Here is a 27,562-nt window from a genome sequence, read left to right as displayed (position 1 = left end):
TTACCATTGGGAGTTGGGCACTCACAGTTGGAAAAACCAGGAAGATGGGGAAGGGTCTGTTGTGCTTTGGTGAGTATACCTTTCAGTTTTCAATCTTCCTACTACAATTGTTAGGAAGGACAGAGATTTCCTACAGAGTTGGTCTTAAAAGCCATAGGGTGAATGTGTTCTAGAAAAGGTTTCACACTGTTGTCTTCTGAGAATGAGCAATAATGTTCAAAGTGCTGTCACATGCTTTGGAAATCTTTTTATTAGAGTTATGCCATATTTGTGCCAACATAAAATGTATGGGGGGAAATGTGGAGCTACTGAGAGTGGGATTTCTCCAATATTTTTGAAAGGAGGCATCTTCCTGAGGTGATCCCAGGTAGTCAGAATCTAATTAGAAAACACCTAGATAACACTATTTTATCATGTCATCATTCATTCAATAAATCAAATATAGCTATGTGATGATGCCATGAAGCCAAATCATGGCAATGCTTTGGGTGGACAATTCTGTTCCGCCTTGCGTCAGAATCCCAAAATTAACCCTAAAAATGGGTATAGGGTGGTGCTGGTTCATCACACAGGTGGTGCGGTGTGTGAAGCATGGCCCCTCCATTTTGATTCAACTCTATTTCTACATACCGACGAAAATATTTTTATCTGTTTCTTACACGTTCACTTTTCTTTTGCAGGTTTGGTGGTCCTGCTGCAGCTGCAGCTTGGTGAGAAACTTGCCCTATATGGTTAATGAGACTAAAGTAAAGGTGGCTTTCTAGTGAGGCAGTGTTTAAAGCAGCCATATTCACTATGCTCTTATAGTCCACAAGAGGTCACACAGTGAATATGACTGCTTAGGTAACAAATGACTATTATAGCATTAAGGTGTCTGGAAGGGATAAAACACTTTAAAAGTATAGTTTATAGATATTTTGGCATGAGGATGCCATAGGGAAACAACTTTGGAAGCTCAGTAGGATCAATGAGAAGGAGACTAGAGTACCCTGAAGGATGGAGGAGTTATTTCAAACCATATGTGATTATTTCCCCCAGTTGTTCATTTTTTTAAAGAAATCACAGTACAGTCTTGCATGAGACACATGGTGGGAAAAGGGGATGCTTAACCCTTCCACCTGTTCATCCTTGAAAACAGTCGTGCCTAGCTATTTTCCCATCCACTGAGGAAAATATAAAGGCTCCCTGTGCATGTATTTTTCCAACTTTGAACAACACGTTAAAACCCCCCAATTCTGAAACAAAGTAGCCCTTCTGCCAATCCATGTCTCTCTCTCTCTCTCTCTCTCTCTCTCTGTGTGTGTATATATATATATATATGTGTGTGTGTGTGTGTGTGTATAGGGGGAAACAGACATCTGTAAAGCAGATCCTGGTATACATGCACAAACTCTCCTTGTTTTGGAACTCTGAGCAGGGAGAGCTAATATGCACAAGGACATCTTCCCTGTGTGGGGAGTGGGAGGTGGATGTGGGAGATGCCCAACAAGGGCTAATTTGCAGAGAGTGGCTATTTTACTAGCTAGAATAGTTTTTATAGCATACTTGTATAAGGCACAATGACAGCAAGAATGAAAATGAGCTCTGCAAATGTTGCTCATCTTGGTTTCATCCCCTTTCAGGTTCTGCCTACAAACTAGTGTGCTATTTCACCAACTGGTCTCAGTATAGACCAGAGCCGGCCAAATACTTCCCAAACAACATTGATCCAAATCTCTGTACTCATTTGATATATGCCTTTGCCACTATGAATCAACATAAGATTGCCCCTTATGAATGGAATGATGAGGACAGGCTCTTCCCTGAATTTCAAGCACTTAAGAACAGGTCAGTATTTTCTTTCTCCAGAATGATGTGAAAACGGGTGATTTTCCAAACACGATTTTCCATGTATGGAGGCGCAAATAGTATTGAAGACAGAATCACATATAACTGTTTTGATGCAAACGTGAGCACAAATAATAACGAATGCACAATAACAAACACATCTGGAGAGGCCCATAGTCTAATTACTATGTAAGCTTCATGCAAGCAAATCAAGAAGAATCAACAGGTCATCTGAAGAAGCTATGTCTATTTGTACAAGCATGTAACATGGATCCTTTTTTAAAATTTCAATTTCAAGAAATTGTTGCAAGAGATCTTGAAATAACAGAAATAATAATAATAATAATTAAGAATTACTTTGTGCCTTGGTTTTTGTTCAGCATCTCAACATTCCTTTAACATTTCACTTTTGAAACCATGCAACATTTCACTTTTGAAACCATGCAAGTTTCTAGACTGATATTCTCTTACATGTTTTACAGCAACCCCAATCTTGTCACACTGCTAGCTATTGGAGGCTGGAATTTTGGCACACAGAAGTGAGTATCCTTTCCACATACATACTAAACTGTGACAGTATTAAGACTCTGAACCGATAGAGTGTGTTCCCTTTTGAACATTTGAAACGAAAGCAGACATAAGGTTCAGGCCACAGTGGACAAGCAATGATCTGAAATTAAATTCTGACACTGATTGAGGAATAAGGTATGGGTTGTGATAACAAACCACTCCAACAGGGTTCAAGTGACCTTGTTATCTAGGAATAGGGTCAATAAAAGTGATGATGATTGACATGATACCTGCGGAACTGTGTATGCTGTGTTCTAAATAAAAACACAAAAGCAACAAATAACAATTCTGTGCTACGATAATCTAGTTCTATGCCAATAATTCTGAGTTCTGTATAAATTATTACAAAATGGACATATTTGCATATATTTCTTTCATTTGCACAACGTAATCTGATATGGCTAACCAGAGGAGCTATCCAGGGTACTGGATAGGGTACTCTGCCTGACCTGTCCTACTTAGCCTTCCTTCTGGCTTCTGAGCATAAGGCAATGTCCAAATTGTCATACTTCTATTGGGTTCCTCTTACATGTTTCCAAGCCGCTTGCCCATGGGCAGCTTCTGCATGACTAGAGCAACATTTAAAGGACTCAACCCTATGAGTGGGGACTGATTCCTCCAGTCAAGGAATCAATGCTTTGCCAAGAAGGAATGCCGGTTACATGGGCAAGATCTATATGATCAGACCTCTGACCAGTGGTCGGGCCATTTAAACATTACTTGAGCTGTGTGGGAGATGGTCTTGGAGAAGTGGCTCCAACATTGTTGTGATAAAGTTTATAAAGTACATAGCAGCATTCATTAAGTAAGGGAAGAAGTTTGCCGCAATTCTTAGGGTGTAAATTTTGCATTCACTACTAATCTTTCACTGTGCGATTGTGTTTTATACATACTCCTGATTATGGGAGTATGTGTGATATCAGTTGCAAAAGAGAGCAAACATACATTAAACGGTAATATATTTTGTTTAATAAAAAGGGAATGATATCTAAATGGTATGCAAGGGCATGTGGGAAACTATCTAAGAATCCCCTCTTCCTAGGTTCACTGAAATGGTTGCCTCAGCTACCAATCGTAAAATCTTCATTGATTCAGTGATTGAATATCTTTGTAAGTTTGGGTTTGATGGGATTGACCTGGACTTTGAATACCCAGGATCGAGGGGAAGTCCTCCCGAAGACAAGCAACGCTTCACAATCCTGATTCGGGTGAGAAACCAAGACACTAGTTTTGATAATGCCCCACAATCTGTGCTTCAGAAAATCAGCAGTAATGTTTGGTTCCTAAAACCCCTTTGAAACCACACTTTCCTTATGTCTTACAGTTGTACATAAAGTTTATGTGCAGTTATTCACTACGCCAGATTTATGTCCTGCATGAAAGCTTAAATGATTGGGACAAAATATTTTTGGCATAATATTTTGTAGCCTTTCTGGCTTTTGTCACTTTAAACAACACAATTGTTAGATTAGCACTGCTACACCAGAGCTGCACACTGAACAGCAGGTGACACTCTTCCTCCAAGGATTTAAAAGAATAGCAGCAGCAATAGCTGAAATATAAGCAACAGGGCATGACCAATAACTTAGTAATAATAATGACTTAAATGGGAGTAGGCATGTTGGTCACTTGCAGAAAACAATGGAAGAGAGTTCAGTGGCACCATAGGACACTAGTCTGTTAATCTTTAAGGCAGGGGTGGGGAATTTCTGACCTCTGAGGTGGATGTGGCCTGTGATGGGTTCTCAAATAGCCCTAGGCCTTTCCTCCCCAGTCCCGCTCACATAGTGACAGGAGAAAATAGATGGAGGAAGAGAAGTCCCACAAGGCTCTGTCATTTTAAATAACAGCAATAACAGCAGCTCTAAAAAAAGTTCACAAATTGGTTTGGGTGGGTAGTTGTGTTGCTCATCAGTAATTGTGCAAAAATAAATCAATAAATCAATAGGTATGGCTCTTGCACTGTTATGTTTCACTTACAATTCAGAAAAGGAATGGAAGCAGGTCTTGGGACAAGAAACCCATTTTTTCCCCCAGGTACAAAAATTTTATGTTTTCAGTGCAGGGAAAATGCCTTTAGATAAGAGTTGTGGAATGAATGCAACAAATGCAACAAGCTAATAGTGTGGAATGTTCTAACATTTACAAGATGTCTGTAGATCAAAGTGGTGTTTGGCAACTTTTTTTTTTTAAAGACATACATGCCAATAAGGTGGCTGGTGAAATAACCATAAATTTATGTAACATGTTAACAAATATAGAAGTTTTTTTTAAAAAAAATGCAAGAATTTGTGAGAAACATTAGGAAGGGGCTGTTTCAGTGTCTCCTATAGAAATGTGTGAATAACAGATACTCATGAGAAACAACTGTAAGGTTTGACATGATTCTTAATACTGTATCTCTCCACAGGAAATGCTGGCTGCCTTTGAGAACGGTAAATGTAATGGGAAAAGGCTTTTGATCACAGCAGCAGTTTCTGCTGGCAAAGGGACCATTGATGCTGGATATGAAATTGCTGCAATAGGACAGTAAGTACCAGGAAGCTCAAATGAGGATTTCAACTCTGCTCCTAAATCAGTGGTAGAATTTCCATTTTGCGCAGTTAAGTAGCAGTGTCACTGATGAAAACCTAGGAAGATTATAGAGTCATACCATAGCCTGGTATTGGATTTTCCAGCGTTTCTTATGTCATTACTCCATGACAGGGGTTCTCATATTTTTTACCTCAGGACATCACTTGAGATAACTGAAAACTACCAAGGCCCACCTTGGCTCAGAGCCAGAGCCAGTCACATATTGGTGGTGGAGCTTGGCCTAGTAAGCTGGCAATTATCAACACCATTTTCTGCTGATATCTAATCACTCTCTTGAAATTGATAAATTCTTCTCCACAATTATTTTCTTGTGGCAAGGAATTCCATAGTTCAGCCTTATTCGAGCTAAGTACAGACATCAGCTCTGGAGGTTTTGTGACTTGGAGTCCCTGTTTCGGGCAGAATCTGCTAATCCAGAAGTGCTGAGTGAAGATAGCTTTTTATTTTATATTTTCCCTTTTGCTTGCCCACATGCTGCTCAAAGCATTTTTTTTACTCTTGTGTTGCCATTTCTTCTCTCACTCTTCTATCACATTTCACTTGTACCCCATTCCTCTCCAAACTGTGAGTTTCTTTCACCTTTCCTCTCTACCCCTTTTACTTCCTCCTAGAGCAGCTTCCCTCTCATATCCTCTTCTCTTTTCCTAGTTTATTTATTTTTCTGTAAATATTAGTCTTCTGGTCTTCAGCACCTCCTCTTGCCCTTTCCCTGCAGAGGAGGGAGACCTCCTTTTCCTCCTTGTTCCGAACACCTGTCTCCTGACCACTGTGTGAGGAGCTGCAGGTATTGGCACTGGCCCAGCCAAAAACTACAGCATAGCTAAGGGGGCAGGGGCACAAGGTGGGTAAGTAAGGAGGCACTGTGGCACTGAGGCCCACCTAAAAGTGGTCTGAGGCCCACTGGTAGTCCCCAGCTCATTGCTTAAGACACGATGGTCTATAAGAAACCATGTACTAGCTATAGCAATGGTTTCGTTTGATTTATTCCAGACTTTTAGATTTCATCAGTGTAATGACATATGACTTCCATGGAGGTTGGGATACCTGCACGGGACACAACAGCCCATTGTATGTGGGATCCAAAGACCAGGGTGATTTAAGGTATTTCAACTGTGTAAGTAAGGCCTCCTAATCCTAGAAATGCTATTATTGTGTGTTTTTCACGAGACAGATGAATGTACCGAGTCCTAATTCCACCCTTCCCCTTTTCCTCAGGATTATGCCATGCAATACTGGAAGGACAATGGTGTCCCAACTCAAAAGCTGCTTATGGGATTCCCCACCTATGGGCGCACTTTCAGGCTTACTTCATCAGATACAGGTGTTTGTGCACCTGTCTCTGGGGCTGGCTCTGCTGGCCCTTACACCCGCGAGGCAGGCTTCTGGGCCTACTATGAGGTAACTCACTTGCGTAACTCTCTTTCAAGCTCTGCTTGTCAGGCTTTTCATGCAGGTTAAATGTGATACGACTGTGTATATGGTTAGTTCCTGGGTCAAAGGGGGAGTACTTGAAGAAGGAGCTTCCTGTAGAGGTGAGTAGGAGGAAGAAGCCAGTGTGCGCCCGGAGACCTAGGAGTAAGCAAGGCTCTTTGTCTGTTGTAAAACAACTCAATGGCCACTTGCTTTAATAAGCACTTTCTTTGTGTATGTTGGACAACCTGGAACAACAGCATCTTATTAAAAAATAATTAAATGGCAATTCTAGAGAAAAGGGTGAACGCGGAAGTATCCTTAGTTGGAGCTGAAAGACTTAGCATTCCATGTCCATCTTGTGCTCTTGCAGCATTGCTTAATGGCAACAGGTCTGCAAACCACTAATAATGTCCCATGCAATATGAGAGGACTACCATATAGCGCAGTTGGCACAGACTAAGGCTGATAAACTCATGGATTGCATGTTCTCACAGTGCTGGCACATGTTCCCAAGTAGTCGCATTGTTGGAAAACCCCCTGCTCACATGCTATACTCAGTCTTAGATTATTTAAGCACCTAATTAGAGAACCGGACAACAATAGTTTTGTCATAAATGTTTCTCTCTATAGCTATCATGCTTATGCCAGCATTTTAAACAGTATCAGACATTTACCTTATCAAATGTGATTTCTTGTGCTCAATAATACGTGCTTAGCTGTGGCTTGCTTTTCTTATCCTCCAGGTCCACACTCTCCTTTTAGATTTGTTCTAGAGGTCCAGTTTGAAATATTAATGATTTACTCTACACAGAGGTTCAGATCAAGGCCTTAGAAACATGTGGCCATTCAGAGGTAGATGTGTCAGGGGATGCTCTGATATGAGAGAAAATCCTTCTCAGGAAACCCTAACCCTTATTAGTTTTTAGGTGCCTGAATCAGCACAAAACGGGGGCCAAAGCTGAGCCCACAATGATGTCCTCTGGTATTAAGAATTGCAGAATGATTTTTGTGTGTGTAATGTTTTCACAGATTTGCACATTTTTAAAAACTGCCACGAAAGAATGGATTGATGACCAGAAAGTTCCATATACCTACAAGGGTAATGAATGGGTTGGATATGATGACATTTGCAGCTACAAATACAAAGTAAGATGAATGTGTTTCATTTTCTTTTTACCATTTTCCTAAAATTAGGACATACGTGGACTGCATGTTTGAACTGACATGGGATTTAGCAAAGATGTGAATTATCGCTGTCCAAATAAGAAGTGGTTTGAGTAACAGATATGAAATGAAAAGGAAAAATGCTGTGGAATTTTTTTATTAAATAGCTTTTTGTTTTGTTTTTTGCCAGGTCAAATACCTGAAAGAGAACAATTTTGGAGGTGCCATGGTTTGGGCAATTGATCTGGATGATTTTCTGGGTACTTTCTGTAATGAAGGAAAATATCCTTTAATAAATGAGCTGAAGAGACTTCTTGAATCAAATGGTAAGCTGTTTCCAGAAGGGTAGCCATGTTAGGATCTTGTGGCATCTTAAAGATGAGCAAATTTCCTATGGCAGAAGTGTTCATGGGATGGATACAGTTCATGGCATGAGTTGCATGAAGTAGCAAACAGATATACAAACAAAAAGCGTGATGGTGGGAATGTAGAGGACTGAGGTAAGAGGAAAATGAAATGCAGAAAGAACAGACTGTGTTGATTACCTGAAAGCAAGACAGTGACAGTGACAAATTAGCAAGGCAGCAGTGATCGTGATGACACCCTGGCATTAACTTAATCTCAGTTTAAGCTACAAGTGACAAAAATGAATTGCCTGATAAACTATAGTTCAGCAGTTTCCCACTGAAGTTTCCATCTGTAACTCCTTTGTTCAATGATCTAGGACTCTTGGAAAAATTGTTCCTGCTCAGTTATGTTATTGTTAAGTAAATAGGCATGGTTAAGTAAATAGAATATTTGACTTACTGTTTAAATAATGCTTCCAATATGGCTCCAAGACTAGGAATGGTTATACACTGCTCCTAAATCACCAGAAACAGTGTGAATGTTTAAGGATTCAGTCTCTGGCACATGGTCATAACTGGTGACCTTGCACTGCAGCAATGTCAGGATCTTAGCACAATTGCTACGCCTCTGCTGCTCACACAAGGACACTCACATTGGCAGTGCGGAATGGAGCAAGTTTTCCCTTTATTTCTTTATGTTGCATTCCCTGGGCTTCTCATACTTAGGATATAATATCCTGGGATTATTTTAACCTCAGAATGATTCCACACAGGGCCAGATTTAGGTTTGATGAGGCCCTAAGCTACTGATGGTAATGGGGCCCTTTATATGTCCTTTGTCAACAACAAAATGTCGCTGTTTTTTGTGTTGAATATATGCTATACAGTGGAACCTCGACTTACATACACCTTGTCTCACGGACGTTCCAAGTTGCGTCCGCGGCAAACCTGGAAGTAAACACTGGGTTTGCCATGATTTGTGCATGCCCGGAAGCAGCTTCTGCCATCTGCGCATGCGCAGAAGTGCGCTACCGCCAGATTTGTTGATCATTTTAATACTTTATTTATTTGTAATTAAATTCATTAATGGTTTTATTACAATCAAGCAGCATATACCGGTAAATGTGAATCAATCAATCAATCAATCAATCAATCAATCATGAAGCCATTTTATAAAGTGTGAGAAGAGGACCATGCCTGTAAACAGTGGAAATAAGCAAGACCGAGTTAGGGATTCCCCTTGATATAGCCATCATATGATCCCATATAATTATGAACATACAGAATTCCTTGACAGGGTTCTGTGTTCAATGGGAGTCACAAATTCCCAAGCCTTAAGCCTGCCTCCCATGTGAAGTGCAAGTCAGCCCCTAGTTGATCATGTACCTCAATGAAATGAATAGCATTTGCAAGAAGGCAAGTAGACTGGACATCTTTGGTTTACATACTCATGGAACTTTGAAGTGTCAGGCATAGCTCTAATGGCTTTAGCCCAAACGTAGCAGAGTTTTCCTGCACAGCAAAGAAGCTAGTTGAGGTGGAAATGACTAGTCAGCTAGACTCAGAATAACTATTTACAGGATTTATTAAAAGGGAAAAGAAACCAGCAGAGTTTCTGCATACAAAACAAAGCAAAATAAATCCTTTCTCTCTCTCTCTTAACCATACACAGCACTCCTACTCCGACCACACCAAACTGTGCTAGCATTCCTAGATAACAGAGTTGAGTGCTGGTCGTTAACCAATCAGAGTAAGTAGTTTCTAGGTCAAGCAGACCTTGGCCTTCTGCCAAGAGTAAATTGACACTGCCTTGAGTTAATTGTGTGAAGCCAGAATCTGTAAGTTTCCATGAGAATCAATTAACAGAAACTGAACACATACGCACACAATGAGCTTTGCCTGGGAGCACTTTCTTATTTATTTATTTGTATCTAAATTGATATGACCTGTTTGCATAAACACACCTTCCCTGGGTGGCTTAGTCCTCTAGTATGATTCAGTAGGAATATGATTTTCTCACCACGTTGTTAAATGTTAATTTTAGAGCCTATTGTGCCAGACTGCCCTGGTGGTGTAACTCCAACCCCTTCCACAACTACTACTACAACTAACGGAGATACAGGTCCTACTCTTCCTCCTGCAACAACAACTGTGGGGCCCCCAGTGCCTGGTAACTTTTGTGCCAACCAACCGGATGGTATCCATGCGGACCCAGAAGACAAGACCAAATTCTACGTATGCGCTAACCATCAGAGTTACAGTTTCAGCTGCGCAGCTGGATTGGTTTTCGATGACAGCTGCAAGTGCTGCAACTACCCTTAAATATTAACAGGTGGTTTCCATCAAGGAGAGATGATTAAAATTATGTAGCCTTGTGGTCCTCAGCAGACCCCTTTGCCTACAAATAAAATCTACCAGGCATGGCTAAAGTATGTTTGTGCTGATGTCTTTTTGGTAAAATACATTGGCTGGGTGTCCTTACTTTCATTCATGATGAATTTAAAGAAGATGTGGCTTTTTATGTCCCTGGGCAAGATGTCATGGAGCTGAATGTGGCTCACCCAACATAGGCTTGTGCATAGGAGGGAATCACCAAAGGGACTTGAAAATGGGGAGGGCATAATCCAAAGGCATACGATGCAGCAATTTTGTTAAAGTTAATACTAGCAACAAAGGAAGTTTTCTTTATCTAGCCCAGCATGGTCTACTCTGACTGGCAGAGATTCTTTAGATTTCCAGGCAGATAGTATTTCACAATTCCTGCTACCTGATCTCATTTTGTAGTTTTCTGTTGTGAACTGCCCTCGGATCTTCGGATGAAGGGCAGTATAAAATTCAATAAATAATAATAATAATAATAATAATAATAATAATAATAATAATAATAATTGGAGATGCCAAAGATTAAACCTTCAGCATGCTAAGCATCCCTCCCCAGTCCAATCTCAGTGTGGTGATTGCTTAGATGTGAAACTGCCCAGGAATTCCATGTATTCTGCCTCCCATTCCATCACAGAAGAACAAACAAATAATAATGAACAGTATCTTAATTTAGGCTGGATTCCGCCCAAATTAATAGTGTTGCACGTCATCCCAATCTTTGAGTGATGCAAGATTCCAGAGGTTCCAGGTGTGCTTACCCAGGATCCATGTTTCCTTTTGGAAATGAGGCACAGTGGAGACTGTGGTGTGTTTAGGATATGTGTTTATTTACATAACCTGAGCCTACGATGCAGGGGTTCACAGCATTAACCTCCCCTATGATGGAGGGGTTCACAACATTAACCCCACAGCATTGACAGAAACAAGAGGGTCTTGTTTCTCCCATAGCTGCAGCCTTGGATTCAAATAGACACCAGCCATGGGTCTAACCCTCTCTGCAGCTTGCTGCCTTTACCAGACTGCAATTTCCCCCCTCCAGGTCACATCCCAGCCAACCCTAAACCCTTTCTTTTGTTCTTCTGAGCAGGAGGGTTCCCAACCACTTGCCATCTAGTACAGAGCCTTTGCTGTCTTAACTGCTTTCTTTATGGCTTAGCACCTTCCTTTTGTCCTTCTAATGGCCCATAATCTCAGTTGCTTTTCTGCTCAGAAAATTGGCCTATCTTATATAAAGTATTAACAATTGCCTTAATTAAATTCTAACCCCTACTGGACCCAGGAATTTAGAGGAGTCTGGTACCCACAAACTCATAACAATATCACTCTGTTTAGAAATGACAACCCACCTTTTAACTTGCCAAAATACCCTAGGTGAGATCCAGAATAAATTAACAACACAACACAACACGGGCGTGCAATACTGATGAAGCTCTGTGGAGCGGTGGAGTTACCGCTGCATCTGCAATCTGGTTACTCAGCAGAAGGTGGTGGTGGGGAGAGGTAGATTGGGTCTGGAACAGGCATTCTGCTGGTGCCACTAGTTGGGAGAGTAGCTTGGTCAGACCCCATTTCAAGGCCTTCTGTGGGGCTGCACTGGCTAGCATCCTGCATGCCTGCAGATTCAGTGGGCGGAGTGGGCAAGGTCTGTGCTGGTGGGATTGCACTGGCTGAAATGACCAAAGGAATTCCTCCACTCAGTGCTTTCTTCTGGGAGCACACAGGGTGCACATATCCCTAAACATTTTGTGAAAGCTGGTCACCTTCCAAGGCGGGCTGGGTTGCAGTCAGGCCTCGGACTCTTCCTGCATCCAGTGGGGGGGCGTGGCTAGTCCCCTGCACCATCAGGGGAATCCCAGTAGTGTCATGGCCACAGCCAGCCAATCCGGTTGGCTAGGGGGCGTGGCTTGTGGCATTTAAATACCTGCGTGGCCGAGAGTTCGCCCTTCTGTTCCTGCTTCCTCGGATCTAAGTTTGGCCTCATCGAGGGGCAATATTTCAATATGAGTAGGAAAATGAGAATACCCCTAAACATTTTTTTAAAAGAAAAAAGCACTGCCTCCACTCAATCCAAACCACATACGTAAGAGGGGTGTGTATGTTGAATTGCATTAAATATCAAGTTACAAAAAATAAAATATAAATAGCAGAAGGGCAGCAGTCAAATAAAGAGGCACAATTAAACCCCAAAGCAGCAGTAGAAGATCATGCCACAGTTCAATCAGAAGCACAGGCAAATAAATAATTTTTAATCCCTCTCCTACAAATTAACAAGGATGGCAGCAGATGGACATTTCCAAGGCTGGCTGGCCCAAGAACAGATGGCACTTCAGGAGAAGGGCATGTTTGGTGCCCAGGCCCCATTGTTCAACTTCTGATTGCCTTTTGTAAGCTGCCTTGGACCCCATTTTGGAGGGAAGGTATGGGATGTGTTGTGAACATTAGTTCTACTCAGAGTAGATGTATTAAGGGACTTGACAAACTTAGGTCCCTTCATTTTAGTTCACTGGATTCAACTACCTGGTTCCACTAGCAGAAGCCAGTGCAATGACTCCCACTAGTGCACAGGGGCTTTTCCAACTCTCTCTTCCCCTTGCATGCCCCCAAGTCTGCTCTGGAGCAGTGGCGTAGCGTGGGGGGTGCAGGGGGCCCCGGCCGCACCGGGCACAACATCTGGGGGTTAGGGGGCACAAATCCACGGGTTAGGGGGTGCAAATTACTTGCCTTGCCCCGGGTGCTGACAACCCACGCTACGCCACTGCTCTGGAGGGTCAGAAAATCCCTAGAACAGCAGTTCGGGAGAATGCTCCAATGGGCAAACAGAGATGTTTGCGCTAATGGTACAATCTCCTTAGAGCTATGTTGAATTCCCCCAATGGGTCTACTCTAAGTAGAATTTATTTAAACTTGTCGAGTTGATTCCAAGTAATAATTTATCCCTTTCATATACAGTGGAACATTTGCACACATAGATATGTAAATCTGTATTTATTTGTGCAATATATAAGCAAATGTAAAACAGTTCATAGCATAAAGGAACCTCTACAATTTAAAAATAATGTGCCCAACATCAAGAAATTGAAGTGTTCACCAACACTGGGTGGGCTACTGCTAAATAGTGTTTACAGTAGATGGCAGTCTTGGAATGTTAATCTTAGTTCACTAGCTCAAACCATCACCTCTCTCTCATTATAATCACCAACAACAACATCCACTGAGTGTGTTGTAAACTAACATGGGCTATAGATAGATGAGTGGAACTTGATTTGTGCAGTGGAGTTTTCTTGGCTTCTCTCTGCATTACATTATCCTATGCCCCCTAAAGTCACTCCTGAGGGCCAAGCAACCCTCTGAATAGCACGTGTGCAGCAGGTCATGGGGATGCTGCAGAGGGATGAAATTTGTAGTTGTGCACACACTTTCAGAAATGTACACTGAAAGCACATGGGGTGGGGCAAACAGGTGTGATTCCCATTTGGCTAGAGATGATACAGATGATCAGTGCCAAGTGGTTACAGGCATACCATTATACTTTACTTCCCTGTCTGGTATAATGTATTCCTTTTGGGAAAGTATCATATTTTCTTCTTAAGGCTGCATTGTTAAGGGCAAACCTCTTGTGATAATGAGGAGCAGCTTATTAGCTATATGCACAATTTATGCATGATGACTAAGATATTACAGTGGTACCTCGGGTTACAGACGCTTCAGGTTACAGACTCCGCTAACCCAGAAATATTACCTCGGGTTAAGAACTTTGCTTCAGGATGAGAACAGAAATCGTGCTTTGGTGGTGCGGCGGCAGCTGGAGTGATGCTTCAGGTTAAGAACAGTTTCAGGTTAAGAACGGACCTCCAGAATGAATTAAGTTCTTAACCCGAGGTACCACTGTATTGTTAAATACCATGGTGATTTTAAAAAATGCATAAAATTAACACTGAAAAACTTTTGCAATAACTGAACTTTGTAAACCTTTTGTGGCCTGGTCAGGCCTGGAACTATTTCCCATGTCTTGTTCCTCTCTAAGGAATCAAGTTTAGCCTTCATGGCATTTAACCACAGCTCAGCATCCTCTGAGGTTAAACTTTGGACCTCTTGGAAGCTTGAAGGTTCCCAAACCTTCTCTGAGTTACTAACAGCTGTATCTACAATGACTGTTTTAGCAAACTCTTCAGCATACCTTTTGGGTTGTTTACTCTATGTGGCCCTTTCAGATCTGCATCCTATACACAACTATGGGCCTGGGCAGGCTGCAGGTGGCAACAGAAAGCAAACTAAAAACGCTTTTGCAGTTCATCAAAACTATCCAGCAATATCAAGTTATAGGAAAACTGGTGCTATTAACAGTAATCCTTCTAGTTGGTTAATTGGTTTGATTGGTTAATTGGTTTGACAGTAAGAGCTGTTCGACAGTGGAATTTGCTGCCAAGGAGTGTGGTCGAGTCTCCTTCTTTGGAGGTCTTTAAGCAGAGGCTTGACAACCATATGTCAGGAGTGCTCTGATGGTGTTTCCTGCTTGGCAGGGAGTTGGACTTGATGGCCCTTGTGGTCTCTTCCAACTCTATGATTCTATGAACCTCCATGCATCATGACATGTGATGCTAATTATTTCCCCCAAGAGTTAAATGATAACTAATCAAAGGCAGCTACAGGAGAGCGATGAGATTCAGGTGAGGGTCAGATGCCTTGTCAATCCCAGCAGCTATATAAGAGGAAGACCCGGCCTGTGGCCTGCCCATATGGTGGGTCCATACTTCACATAGCAGATATTATTGCTCAGGCATACCAGTGTTCAGTGATGTTTTTTCCAGCAAATGTACCATGTGGGTGGCATGTTTGCATCTTTAATCAGGCTAGGAGCATGATTATATTATCCACAATTTGTTTACCGTATTTTTCGCCCTATAGGACGCACTTTTTCCCCTCCAAAAATGAAGGGGAAATCTGGGTGCGTCCTATGGGGCGAATGCAGGCTTCGCGGACCTCTCCGCAAACAGCAGGAGCGCTCCCGCTGCTGGCGGAGAGGTGCCTGCATGCTGAAGCCTGCGCGCGCTGAGCTCAGCGCGCCCAGGCTTCGCGGACCTCTCCGCCAGCAGCGGGAACGCTCCCGCTGCTGGCGGAGAGGTGCCTGCATGCGGAAGCCTGCGCGCGCTGAGCTCAGCGCGCCCAGGCTTCGCGGACCTCTCCGCTAGCAGCGGGAGCGCTCCCGCTGCTGGCGGAGACGTGCCTGCATGCCGAAGCCTGCGCGCGCTGAGCTCAGCGCGCCCAGGCTTCGCGGACCTCTCCGCTAGCAGCGGGAGCGCTCCCGCTGCTGGCGGAGAGGTGCCTGCATGCCGAAGCCTGCGCGCGCTGAGCTCAGCGCGCCCAGGCTTCGCGGACCTCTCCGCTAGCAGCGGGAGCGCTCCCGCTGCTGGCGGAGAGGTGCCTGCATGCCGAAGCCTGCGCGCGCTGAGCTCAGCGCGCCCAGGCTTCGCGGACCTCTCCGCTAGCAGCGGGAGCGCTCCCGCTGCTGGCGGAGAGGTGCCTGCATGCCGAAGCCTGCGCGCGCTGAGCTCAGCGCGCCCAGGCTTCGCGGACCTCTCCGCTAGCAGCGGGAGCGCTCCCGCTGCTGGCGGAGAGGTGCCTGCATGCCGAAGCCTGCGCGCGCTGAGCTCAGCGCGTCCAGGCTTCGCGGACCTCTCCGCTAGCAGCGGGAGCCAGCACTGGGCTCCCACGGCTTGCAGAGAGCTGCCTGTTTGGGGGCTGGGGTCGGGGGAAGCTCGGGCTTCCCCAACCCCGCGCCTGGGGGGGAAATAATTTTTTTCCTTTATTTCCCCCCCAAAAAACTAGGTGCGCCTTATGGGACGGTGCGTCCTATAGGGCGAAAAATACGGTATTTGCTTCAGAAAACAGCGGTGTCATCATAGCTTCCATAAAGTGTGGCGTCATAAAGTGAGTGATAAAATGGATTATGTTTACATAATCCCTAAGTTCACATGCACCATTTCCATTAATTCACTGGGTAGCCCTGGATAAATGGATATATCTCAGGCTTCAATCCTATGCACACAACTTTAAGTGTCATTGAATAAAGTGGGTCTTATCTTTTAGTAAACACACACAGAATTGCTCTTTACATTCCCAGTCTGTAATTGTAAAAAGTACTATAGAGTTGGTTCATTCAGTTCAATCCTTTGCCCCAAGAGCATTCATTAAAAGATAGCCATAGCAACTTCTGTAAAAAAGGACCTAATGAGGAAATCTTCCAGCCTCATTAGGTGACAACTCTGTTCCTGGTTGGTTCTATTCATTCGGCTGTTTTTGTAGCCTCTCAAATCTACACATTTATAAAATTGTACTTTTTAAAAAATCCTTCCAACTAGACCATCATAATCTCCATGGTCATCATCATGTGGTCTTCAACAAAATTGCTTTCCGGTCTCATCCAAAATATTCTCCAACTTTCCCTATCTTATGCTATGGCTTTTGTGTTGTTCGCTTCAGTTGACCAGAAATAGAAATGTGAGCAATGTAACCTTCATAATAAGTGTATAAAAACATTTCCCTCTGAATAATTGCTGTGGAAGAGTCTAACTTTGGCTTTGCATATGTGAAGGCAAACCAAGGCTGTTGAATAGGAAAGCCAAATGGGTATTTTCAAAACAATAGAAACTGCTTTGCTGTGGACATGGCAGGCTAAGTACAAAAAGAGGGAGGTGGCTGGTGAGGCAAGAATAAATAGCCTTGACTTTCTTTCATTATTAGATGAAGCTCAATCAGTCAAGCTACTTGTCACGTTCTGAAGGTTAAGCTGACACCATGCCCAGTTAAAACATTTCAAAGAGTTTGCTCTGATTGATCAAATGTTTGCTCCACGCTTGCCAATATTTATCTTTATTCAAGGGGCATTCAGCAGAAAGATGCCAAAGGGGAGGAGGCTTGAAGAAGTACTGAGTCACTGCACTTCTCTTATATCACCCTATCCAAGTCAACAAATCTGAGAAACTCAGATGTTGAACATCTGAATTGCTCTATGACTGGCTCAACAAGTAGCATCATCAAAATGGAACCACCTAATTAAACCAGGGCTGTGGAACCTGTGGCCTTCCAGATGTTCTTGAACTAGAACTCCTATCATCCCTGATTTCCCCCCATGCTGGTTGGGCCTCCAACATCATGGTCCAACACCATCTGGAGGGCCAGAGGTTCCTCGCCACTGTATTAAAACCCTGGGTACTTTGAATATTAGTGCTATGTTTTATTTCCAGCCTGCCATCAACATGGAGAGAGAGCATCACCTGCTGATTCAAAATTGATTATGAAACCTGCCATTGCAGTCCTGGATGTATGATGGATCAACACAAATATTTGACTAGGATCTGCAACAAAATATATCTGAATATGCATAAAAGCAGAAACCGGTGACATCATGTTCTGCACCATTTTTCAAAAGCATGCAAAAACTGACCCTGACTGTATTTGTCATGCAAATTTGTTATGGGGGTATAATTACAAACAATAAGAGAATTTGTTGTCAGGTGACACACATTTTTGCTGGGCCCACTAGGATAAGACACCTGCAGTTTTATTTGTTATTATTTTATTACATGAATATCCTTCTCTCCCCCTAAGGAGCTCAGGGAACATAGATGGGTTTCTTGCCTATTTTATTCTCACAGCACCCCGTGAGAATAAAGTATGGTTAGGCAACAGGGGATGGAAATTCAGTTCACATTTAAAACAGAATCTATAAAATTTGCAAAACAATATGAGAACCACAACACAACCATTTTTCAAGATTCGCACTTACCTGAATTTTGCAAGGGAGTTCTCCAACCAAAAAATGTTTACAAAAATGCATATATTTGGAAAAAGTGTGCATTAAAATGAATACAGTCATACCTTGAATCCCAAATGCCCTGGAACTCAGACATTTTGGCTCCCAAACGCCACAAACCTGGAAGTGATAGTTCCGGTTTGAGAACGTTCTTTTGGAACCCAAACTTCTAATGGGGCTTCTGTGGCTTCTGATTGGCTGCAGGAGCTTCCTGCAGCCAATCAGAAGCTGTGATTTGGTTTTTGAATGTTTTGGAAGTTGAACGGACTTCTGGAACGGATTCTGTTTGACTTCCAAGGTACAACTGTATCTTAGTGAAAATAACACACAAGCATGCATTATATTAGGAGAACATGCTAGCAACAATAAACTTCATCCAAAAATGTGTTTATTAGGAAAAATCCCTGGTAGTGATTGTTCCAAGGGCAGTTCCCCTAGTCTGACCATTATATCACATGGGTTTTCTTTAGGTCTTTGCCAAGGTAGAGACTTTTGAAGTGATAGTCAGATGCTCAAGTTGCTGTTGCCCTTGAATACATGAGATTTTATTGACTGTTCTATTTGTCTGGGTAGTATGCAATCTGGTGGGTGTACCACAGGTGTGTGGGTTCCACAGTGATAGCTGGTATTTCAGCCTCCATATAAAGCCTTGCTCATCTCCTGATCTGGACTTCCATTCGAAGTCAGGAGGAAAGATGGGGAAATTTCTGCTGTGGGTTGGTAAGTCACTCTTGCATTCTCAAGACCTGCCAACTGTTGAAACCATATTTTTTTAAAAAAATCATACCTGGAAACCTTTGCATTATGACTTTTTTCCCTATTAAGTTTTGCATTAATACAAAAACTTTGCTGAAACATTTGCTTAAGGGCAGATTCAGTGGGTGAACAGTTTCTTTGTGGTCAGGGTCATTTGATGGCCCGATATGAGATCAGGAAGTCTTATTACTGGCAACTCACTTTCCCAAAGGTGGGAATTCCAGAGACATCTCTGAGTTTAAGTTTCTTTGTATGAGAAAGCATCAGTGTTTTGATAGCATTCAATTCGTTCACAAATATATAAGCAGCTCATAGTGGCTCCGACAGGAAAGCTGCTCATCTTGCACCAACCCCTCAAAGACAACAATTGCACTCCAGGGATATTTCCACTTCATCAAACACACAGTCTCCAAATTCAAAAGGCCAAACTGTTTCTCTGCCATCTCCCTTAGCATTGGGGCATGGGGAGGCGGGACACAAGAAGGAGCTTGGCAGCTGATTCAGTGAAGGTATCCTGGGCAGTGTAAGTACCAGAGCTGGGAATGTAGCACAGCTTCAAGTCCTCCTACTGTTGGCCATGGGATAGGTTTGTATTCTTAGACATAGCGCACTTTTGGCCTCTGGGTAGCTTTATGGACACTGGGAAAACATTAACAATGGAATGGAATCCTGCTCATGGTGCTTCTCACTTTCTCTTTTCCTATTATTCTTATTCTGTCATTTTCTTTTGCAGGCCTGGCCATTTTGCTGCACCTGCAGCTGGGTAAGCAGCTTATTCATTTTATTTGTTTGTGTCTATGTGGCTGCATTATGTATGTGAAGATGCATCATGACCTGATTCCCACTAATGGAAGGAACTGAACACTGATAAATAAAGGCACACCAATGAAACATTTACAAGATGCCCCCTCCCCCCAATTTCTCTAAAATACAGAAATAGGGGCACAGTAGGGACAATGATTTACTAGGAACAAGCAAGAGTACAGACTGTTCCTGGTACAAGGGAGTACATGGCACTCATGGGGATAACTGAGCTCAAGGTTGCAATGACATGTTGTTGTCACAGGGAGAGGGACTGGAAGATGAGGGAGAGAGAAATACCTCAGTATAAAATACAGTGGTACCTCGGGTTACAGACGCTTCAGGTTACAGACTCCGCTAACCCAGAAATAGTACCTTGGGTTAAGAACTTTGCTTCAGGGTGGGAACAGAAATTGTGTGGCGGAGGTGCAGCAGCAGGAGGAGGCCCCATTAGCTAAAGTGGTACCTCAGGTTAAGAACAGTTTCAGGTTAAGAACGGACCTCTGGAACGAATTACGTTCTTAACCCGAGGTACCACTGTACAGAAGTCCAGCTCAACTGATATGTAAAATCTAAAAATCCTTAGTTTAGTCATATTATTGCTGAAGAAAATGCATGTAAGAACAAACCCTGTGTGACTTGAATCAGTCATTGAATGTGTGACATGACTAAGCCATAAGCAGAGGTTTCTTCTGCCTAATTAACTGTGGTTTTCTTTTCTCCATCCAGGCACAGCTTATAAACTCGTGTGCTACTTCACCAACTGGTCTCAGTATAGGCCAAGCCCTATGACGTACTTCCCGGAAAATGTCGACCCACAGCTTTGCACCCACTTGTGTTATGCCTTTGTTACTATGAAAAACAACGAGATAGCACCTTATGAATGGAATGATGAAGAACTCTTCCCTCGGATCCAAGCATTGAAAGAGAGGTCAGAATTATGAAGTTGTGTTAAGGTAGCTTATCTGAATCCTGCTTATAAATACAGGGTGATAAACAATGATAGAGAAGACCAGTTGAGTGATATCCAATGAAGTAGTTTCAATAGTGCTAGGCCTCTGGCTGCTCCTCCCTCTCTTTTCCCCACATGCCCCTTGCTCCCTCCCCATATCAGTTCTGGAGAGTTGGGGGAACCTACAGAACACATTTGAGGCATGCATGGGTGAAGGAGAGGGAGTGGAAGTTCCAAAGTGCAGCCAGAAATTCATGTGCTAATAGAACTACCTTGCTGGAAGCCACTCATTTAAATCAATGGGCATAAATAAAGTCCATTGATATCACACTGTAATGACTTAGCTGGATATTACCCATACTTTCCAACAGCTATAAATACAGAATAAACTATCAGCACAGCACCAGTGCAGACACATATCTCCTTCTTGTGCCTGCATCTGTGGCACAGCAGAATTTGGTTGCTGTTGATTCTTGTCTCTGAAGGTAGTGGCTGAATAAATTTTGGATTTCTTCCACTACTTCACTCTATAATTCTGTTGTTCACATGTTGCATGCAACTCATTTTGGTAGAAGTGGAATCTGCTGTTGTGCCTGCATTCATGGGAGTGACATAATGTGTCAAACAAGGGTGAGATCTCATGGATTCCATCTGGTTTCAGATATTGGGTCATCAGTGCTGCATTGCGCATGCTGCATATTTCCATTGTATGGCAAAGGGTGATGTGAGCAAGTGGCTACCAGTGTCAGTGTGGCCGCACAGCCAGATTTTATAGTTCAAAGGTGCAGTGCAAACACTGTCATTTTTCTTTATCATTAAAAAAAATTGTGTTGAGGGAGGGGTGTTTAAAAGCAGCAAAATAATTGTGCTGTTTGTACTGTGTCTGCCTTTTCTCACAGGAATTCAGAACTGGTGACACTGCTCTCAATTGGAGGATGGAACTTTGGCACCGAATTGTGAGTCTTTTCCTATTCATTTTATGCTGGCACCACTGATGGTGAGAAGGTTTCTGATAACACCATACATAGCCTGATTCCACTTCATGGGACATTACGCCTTGTTCTGCTATGTTCCAAAGGTTCATTGAATTCTGATGAAATATGTAACCCTACTTATTGTAGGTTTTTAAAAAATAATACTCTGCGGTTTTCCAGTAATCATGCCCAAAGGAATGATTGTGAGGCTGGTTGCTGGAAGGTGTAATTGCTCAACACCAATTCTTGTCACAATGCCTATATTCTTTATTGGTGTACTGTTGTGGAGAGGCCCTCTGTACATGGTCAAAGACATTTGTCAGCATCTAATAAACAAACCATTTTTATGCACACAAGGCAAAACTTTGCAGATCCTGTCTCCTGCTTTGAGTAAAGCCAAGCTGATTTGCATTGCACTGAAGTGTGATATTACTTCAAAGATCAGAAACGCTCTTTGTCAAGATTTATAATTTGTATTCAACAGAGAAATGAAGCATTAATGTAATAAGGCGTGATAACGAGTACAGTGATGATGGCAAAAATGGGTTTTGGAAAATATTGAAATGTTGTGGTTCAGCATGATTATGTTCAGCACATGCTCCAGCTCATATGAAGCACTTCTAAGTCCCAGATATTTCTGAACAAAGAATTAACGAAGAGTGCTTAACTCTGCTGTGTTATGCCCTAAAGTTTGTTTTTGTCTGCACTAGCAGAAAAAAAGAAATCCTATTTAAGAGTGGACTTCTCCACAGGTTCACCATCATGGTTTCTACAGCTGCGAACCGCAAGACCTTCATAAATTCAGTGATTGCATACCTCCGTAAATATGGTTTTGATGGAATTGACCTAGACTTTGAATACCCAGGCTCTAGGGGAAGCCCTTCTGAAGACAAGCAACGCTTTACCACCCTGGTTCAGGTAGGAAAGTCACCTGAATACACCAGTTGCAAATATGACAATTTTACCTGCTTTACTCAAGACTAATAAATTCATTTATTCTGTTAAATAAGCATTGCTCACCATTCTTGTATCATAGGAAATGCGGGATGCCTTTACACAGGAAGCTGCAAGAAGCGGGGCGTCTAGTCTACTGATCACAGCGGCAGTGTCTGCTGGTGTGGAAACGATTGATGCTGGATATGAAATTGCTAAGCTAGGGCAGTAAGTAGAATTCTCAAGATACCCTGGGTCTAATTCAATGTGATCTTGCACAGTTATTGTATGCAGAAAGTACACCCTCTCCTTTTATAAATACAGGAACAGGTTGAAATCATAATGGTCATCTTTCCTAAATACAACAATTAATGCACCCTTTGTAAAAACACACATTACTAGGGTCGGTTTTCAACACTGCACATGGGCTCCTCAAATTTACCAGGACTGACAATTCTCTTGAAATGAATGGGATTTCCAAACCAGTGTTTTTAAGATCAGGGTTTTAATAACCCTTGTAAAAGATCCTGGGTGATTCATTAGGTGTGGATGGGTGTTGGGCTGTTGCTGTTAGGATTGCAGTGGCTCCTCAAAGTCTGAGAGATTGCTGAGATGGATGTATTAATGGATAAAGGAAGAATAAATTTTAACTGATTTACAAGAGTAATGGACACTTTTTATTCAGAACGCAGTCTATATTGTAACCATGTAACAATGCAAAAACATGTTTTGGCAATTGCTTTTCTTTCTTAACAAAAATAATAGTAGACAAAAGTAATTAAAAATGGGAGTAGGATGGTTTGTGCTCCCACCTCACTCATAGCCATAGGTTGTATCCATCTGTGACCCTCTGCTGATGGAAGGCTCTTGGGCCTACCACAAGTTTCTGTTGATGGAAATGAGGAAGACAGTTTTTCCTGATTTCCTCTTCTCTCTGCATTTCCCTCAAATCTGTTCAAATGGGTTGGTAAATCTTTTGGAACAACATAGTAGGCTGTGTGAGGGGAAAGAGGGAATTCGCAAACCCCTTCCAGTCAAGTGACACACACCTCTCCCATTGAATCAGAGAACCTTCTGTCAGCCAGGTTGGACTTCTGATCCATAGGACTGAACTGCATATTTTCCATATCTTACAAGGGCAAGGGGAAGTCTATGTATATGGGATTCAGTAAGTGCAAAATGATGCTCCATTTGACTGGTGGCATTTTAGTTCATTTCCCCACAAGAGCAAACCGCAATGACACAGTGGTTGAATTCAGTGCCTTGGTGAGCCACCGCTTACTAACGGATGATTACTGATTTGCATCAGACTCATGGATTTCATCAGCGTGATGACGTATGACTTCCACGGTGACTGGGATAGTAGCACTGGATGCAACAGCCCCCTGTACTCAGGTTCTGACTGGTGTGACGTCGACTATTTCAACTGTGTGAGTAAAGATCCCTTGAAGCCCCTTTCTTATCTATCTAGTAAGATTAAAATATATTGTAAAAGATGCACCTCTTTGTGTTTTGGCAGGCGTATGCGATGGAGTATTGGAGGGACCAAGGGGCCCCGGCTGAGAAACTCCTCATGGGATTCCCCACCTATGGGCGTTCTTTCACGCTCAGTAATAGTGGCAGCACAGGTCTCTGTGCTTCAGTCTCCGGTGCTGGTCCCCCAGGGCCATATACAGAGGAGGCTGGATATTGGGCTTACTTTGAGGTATGAAACCTGAGAACATGACGCTTTGTAATAATGAATTTTATAATTACACATATAAAAGGTTGAGGTTTGTTGCTGTTACTGAGAATATTTACTGTTGCTGTTACTGTGATGCAGTTCATATTTGCATTGGGGGGAAAAGGTCCACAAACCTCCTTCGTCCTTTCATGAGATACCAGAAGATTTGAAAGACAAACTTACTTGCCCACCATCGTTTCTGCATTACAGTCGTGCCTTGGAAGTCGAATGGAAACCGTTCCGGAAGTCCGTTCAACTTCCAAAATGTTCAGAAACCAAAGTGCAGCTTCTGATTGGGTGTAGGAAGCTCCTGCAGCCAATCAGAAGCTGCGGAAGCCCCATTGGATGTTCGGCTTCCAAAAGAACGTTTGAAAACCAGAACACTCACTTCTGGGTTTTGATTGTTTGGGAGCAGATTTGTCCAGGAGCCAAGGCGTTTGAGATCCAAGGTACGACTGTACATGTCAAGTCCTCAGTGAATCTAAATCAAGCTGCCTAATTTTCAGCCAGGCATTGTTCAGTTATTGGATTTCCTGTATCAGCAGGAGCTTAGACTAGATGGCCTTTGACTCAAAGCAAAAAAGCAATAGCTTATTTGTTTCAAGGCAAGTCTGGATAATCTCATTAATTTCCTGTTTTTGATAGGTGTGCGCTTTCCTAAAGGATGCTGAAGTACGATGGCTGGAGGAGCAAAAAGTCCCATATGCCTACAAGGGGAATGTATGGGTTACATATGATGACATTTGTAGTTATAGACACAAAGTAAGTCTTTTTGTTTGTTTTAAAACTTTATTTACTAATTCTATCTCTAAAATATTTATTTCTGATGTTGAGACATACATGATTACACTTGTTACTGAAGGGAGAATGATTGAACTTTACCCTCTTTTTCCTTGCCATACAATTTTATAAACGTCTAACATGTCTCCCTGTTGTTAAATTAACTTCAGGGAGAGCAGTAAGTTAAACATTTGTACCATTGTATGATAGTTGGAGGAGATTTTTGTCTGGTCTATACCAGTACTTTAAATGAACCAAACCAATTTGTACTGCCTGGACTAATAGCCAGACCAGAACATAATTATCCCTCAGATTCCACACTTCTCCAAAAGTTGTGATAAACGTCTTGGCTCAAATAACATATTTGGATGCATGAAAAAAAAAGTATTTTAAGATAGAAATGAGTTTAAGTTTTTAAATCCATATTTTGTGATAAAATACATATTTAGATACAAATGTTCATACGGACTTGTTGTATGCAGATATATCACAGATTAATGTGGAAATGGGATGGAATAAACTTGAATGAACACATGCACAATTGATACAGAATGATTTCTCTATCCTCACCCTTAATCTTATCTTTTCTAAATTTAGAAGCCCCTAAACCCTGGAAGGCCTAATGGGTGGGTCAAAGACAGTTCTTTTTAATGAATTAATTCTATGGAGGGTAATGATATACTAACTGTTATATCATCTATTCCTGCCTACCTTTTTTGGGTGATTCCATTGCATCTGTTTACATTTGATGGCAAATCAGAATATATTGTCAATTTTTACATTTCTTAAAATTATAGGCCAAATATCTGAAAGAGCACAAGTTTGGAGGCGCCATGGTTTGGGCCATAGACTTGGATGACTTCCGTGGTACTGAATGTAATCAGGGAATAAATCCTTTAATAACTGAGCTGAAGCGATTGCTTGAAACAAATGGTAAGAGAGTGTGATGGAGTGCAACTTTTTCATCTTCTCTAGTATTGAGATGGGAACGAAAAGTGCATAACATATTCTGAGCAAGCCTGAATTGTTGGTGTCCCTCTTGCTGGCCTTTCCCAATAGTTAGAATAATGACAACCTAGGCGACTGTGTTGGAGCAGAAGTTCCTCTATATTATTACTTGGCTGGTTTGGTGCTTGAGAAGCCTTCTCTTTCACCTACATCAGGGGTTCTCAAAATTTCTAGCTCACTCAAGAAGGCTGGGAACCATGCCCACATGCATTGTAAACGTGCATTCACAAAATGATGGTGCCAAGGCAGAGTCAGTCACAAATGGTGGATGATGGAGCCAGAGTTTGACATAATCAGTTGGCAATTACTGACATCATATTCTGTTGATATTTAATTCCTCTTCAGAAATGGTTCCTTCTTTTCTTCTCGCCCTCAGCCCATCTGTCCCTTTTGCCTCCCTCCTTCCCATTTTCTCTTTTCCTTCCCTCAGACTTGGCTAGCCACTCTGCCCATTTCCTTTATTTTATTCTTTTCCTTCCCCCTGCCTCCATCTTAGCATGTTAAAGCCTTGTTCTCTAACCAGCTCCTGCGCGCGCGCGCGCACACACCCCCCCCCTCTGCATTGCACATGTTGGGGATGGTTGCTGTTGGTCCAACCAAAAGCCTATGGTACACCCAGTAAATGGGCTGTGGTGCTGAGGCCCATTACTGGTTCTTAGCCTACACTTTGACCAGTTGGAGAGAATATCTGACATCTGAGAGAGAGCTATCATTTTCTTCACTTGGGGAATGGACTTTGGTAGGGAACTGAAAGACTCTGTAGTCTTCTCCCTCAGTTGCATCCACCATGCACATGCAGTGGGAATAAGGGAGATAAGGAGAACAGGGAAAAGATAAAGGTGTCTCTGTGTGTATAAATGAGAATATCACAACTGTTAACACTAGCTGTTCAATTTTGTTTCAGATCCCATTGTGCCAGACTGCCCTCTGGTTGATCCTCCAAGTACACCTACGGTTGATCCTTCAGTTACGCCCACAGTTGATCCTGTCGTCACAACGCCAGGGGATTCAGGAGATGAAACTTTTTGTGTTGGGAAAGTTGATGGCATCCATGCAGACCCCAAAGACAAGTCAAAATTCTACATTTGTGCGGGAAACCGGACTTTTCAATTTAATTGTGCAGCTGGCCTGGTCTTCAAAGACAGCTGCAAATGCTGTGACTATCCATAATATGAACACTACCCCAAACAAACAACAAAGATCAGGCTTACTGTGGAAGTCTCTTCTTCTCCTAAATAAAACTGTGAAACAGCCATGGGGTTCCAGTACACAATCATTTCAAAGCCAGTACACAATAATAAGAACCATTATTAACACTGTGCATCAAAACAGGATGCGAGCCACTGATTTTCTTTAGAAACAATTTGCTGCTTTAAAGTAGTGACTTGCATTCTGTTTTGATAGAGCAAACCTTAGCACAACAACTAGAACCATAGGAAATTGCCTTATTTTAGGTCTGTTTTCATGTCCACATAGCCCAGTATTGGCTGTAGCCCTTCAGAGTCTCAGGGAGAGGTTTTCCCC

At 42.4% G+C, this 27,562-nt stretch overlaps 2 protein-coding genes across 2 annotated transcripts; both read left to right on the top strand.

Annotated features, from left to right (window-relative positions):
• Positions 1–44: 44 nt before the first annotated feature.
• Positions 45–10,345, top strand: LOC310679815 (acidic mammalian chitinase-like; the record flags this gene model as incomplete). The annotated part of the gene is made up of 11 exons (XM_083445576.1): positions 45–69; positions 681–710; positions 1,623–1,827; positions 2,310–2,366; positions 3,440–3,605; positions 4,808–4,926; positions 5,983–6,106; positions 6,208–6,390; positions 7,435–7,551; positions 7,760–7,895; positions 9,961–10,345. The coding sequence occupies 11 exons, from the start codon at positions 45–47 to the stop codon at positions 10,236–10,238; spliced, it is 1,440 nt and encodes a 479-aa protein (XP_083301702.1). The 3' UTR covers positions 10,239–10,345.
• An 8,461-nt stretch (positions 10,346–18,806) lies between these two features.
• On the top strand, positions 18,807–27,290 carry LOC310680263 (acidic mammalian chitinase-like; the record flags this gene model as incomplete). The annotated part of the gene is made up of 11 exons (XM_083446640.1): positions 18,807–18,831; positions 19,601–19,630; positions 20,398–20,599; positions 21,520–21,576; positions 22,347–22,512; positions 22,631–22,755; positions 23,837–23,957; positions 24,047–24,232; positions 24,896–25,012; positions 25,828–25,963; positions 26,943–27,290. The coding sequence occupies 11 exons, from the start codon at positions 18,807–18,809 to the stop codon at positions 27,206–27,208; spliced, it is 1,431 nt and encodes a 476-aa protein (XP_083302766.1). The 3' UTR covers positions 27,209–27,290.
• Positions 27,291–27,562: the final 272 nt, after the last annotated feature.

Source organism: Podarcis tiliguerta, assembly GCF_965153285.1.
Source record: "Podarcis tiliguerta genome assembly, chromosome: 6".
Taxonomy (NCBI): domain Eukaryota; kingdom Metazoa; phylum Chordata; class Lepidosauria; order Squamata; family Lacertidae; genus Podarcis; species Podarcis tiliguerta.
This window is presented reverse-complemented; position numbering and strand designations above follow the sequence as displayed.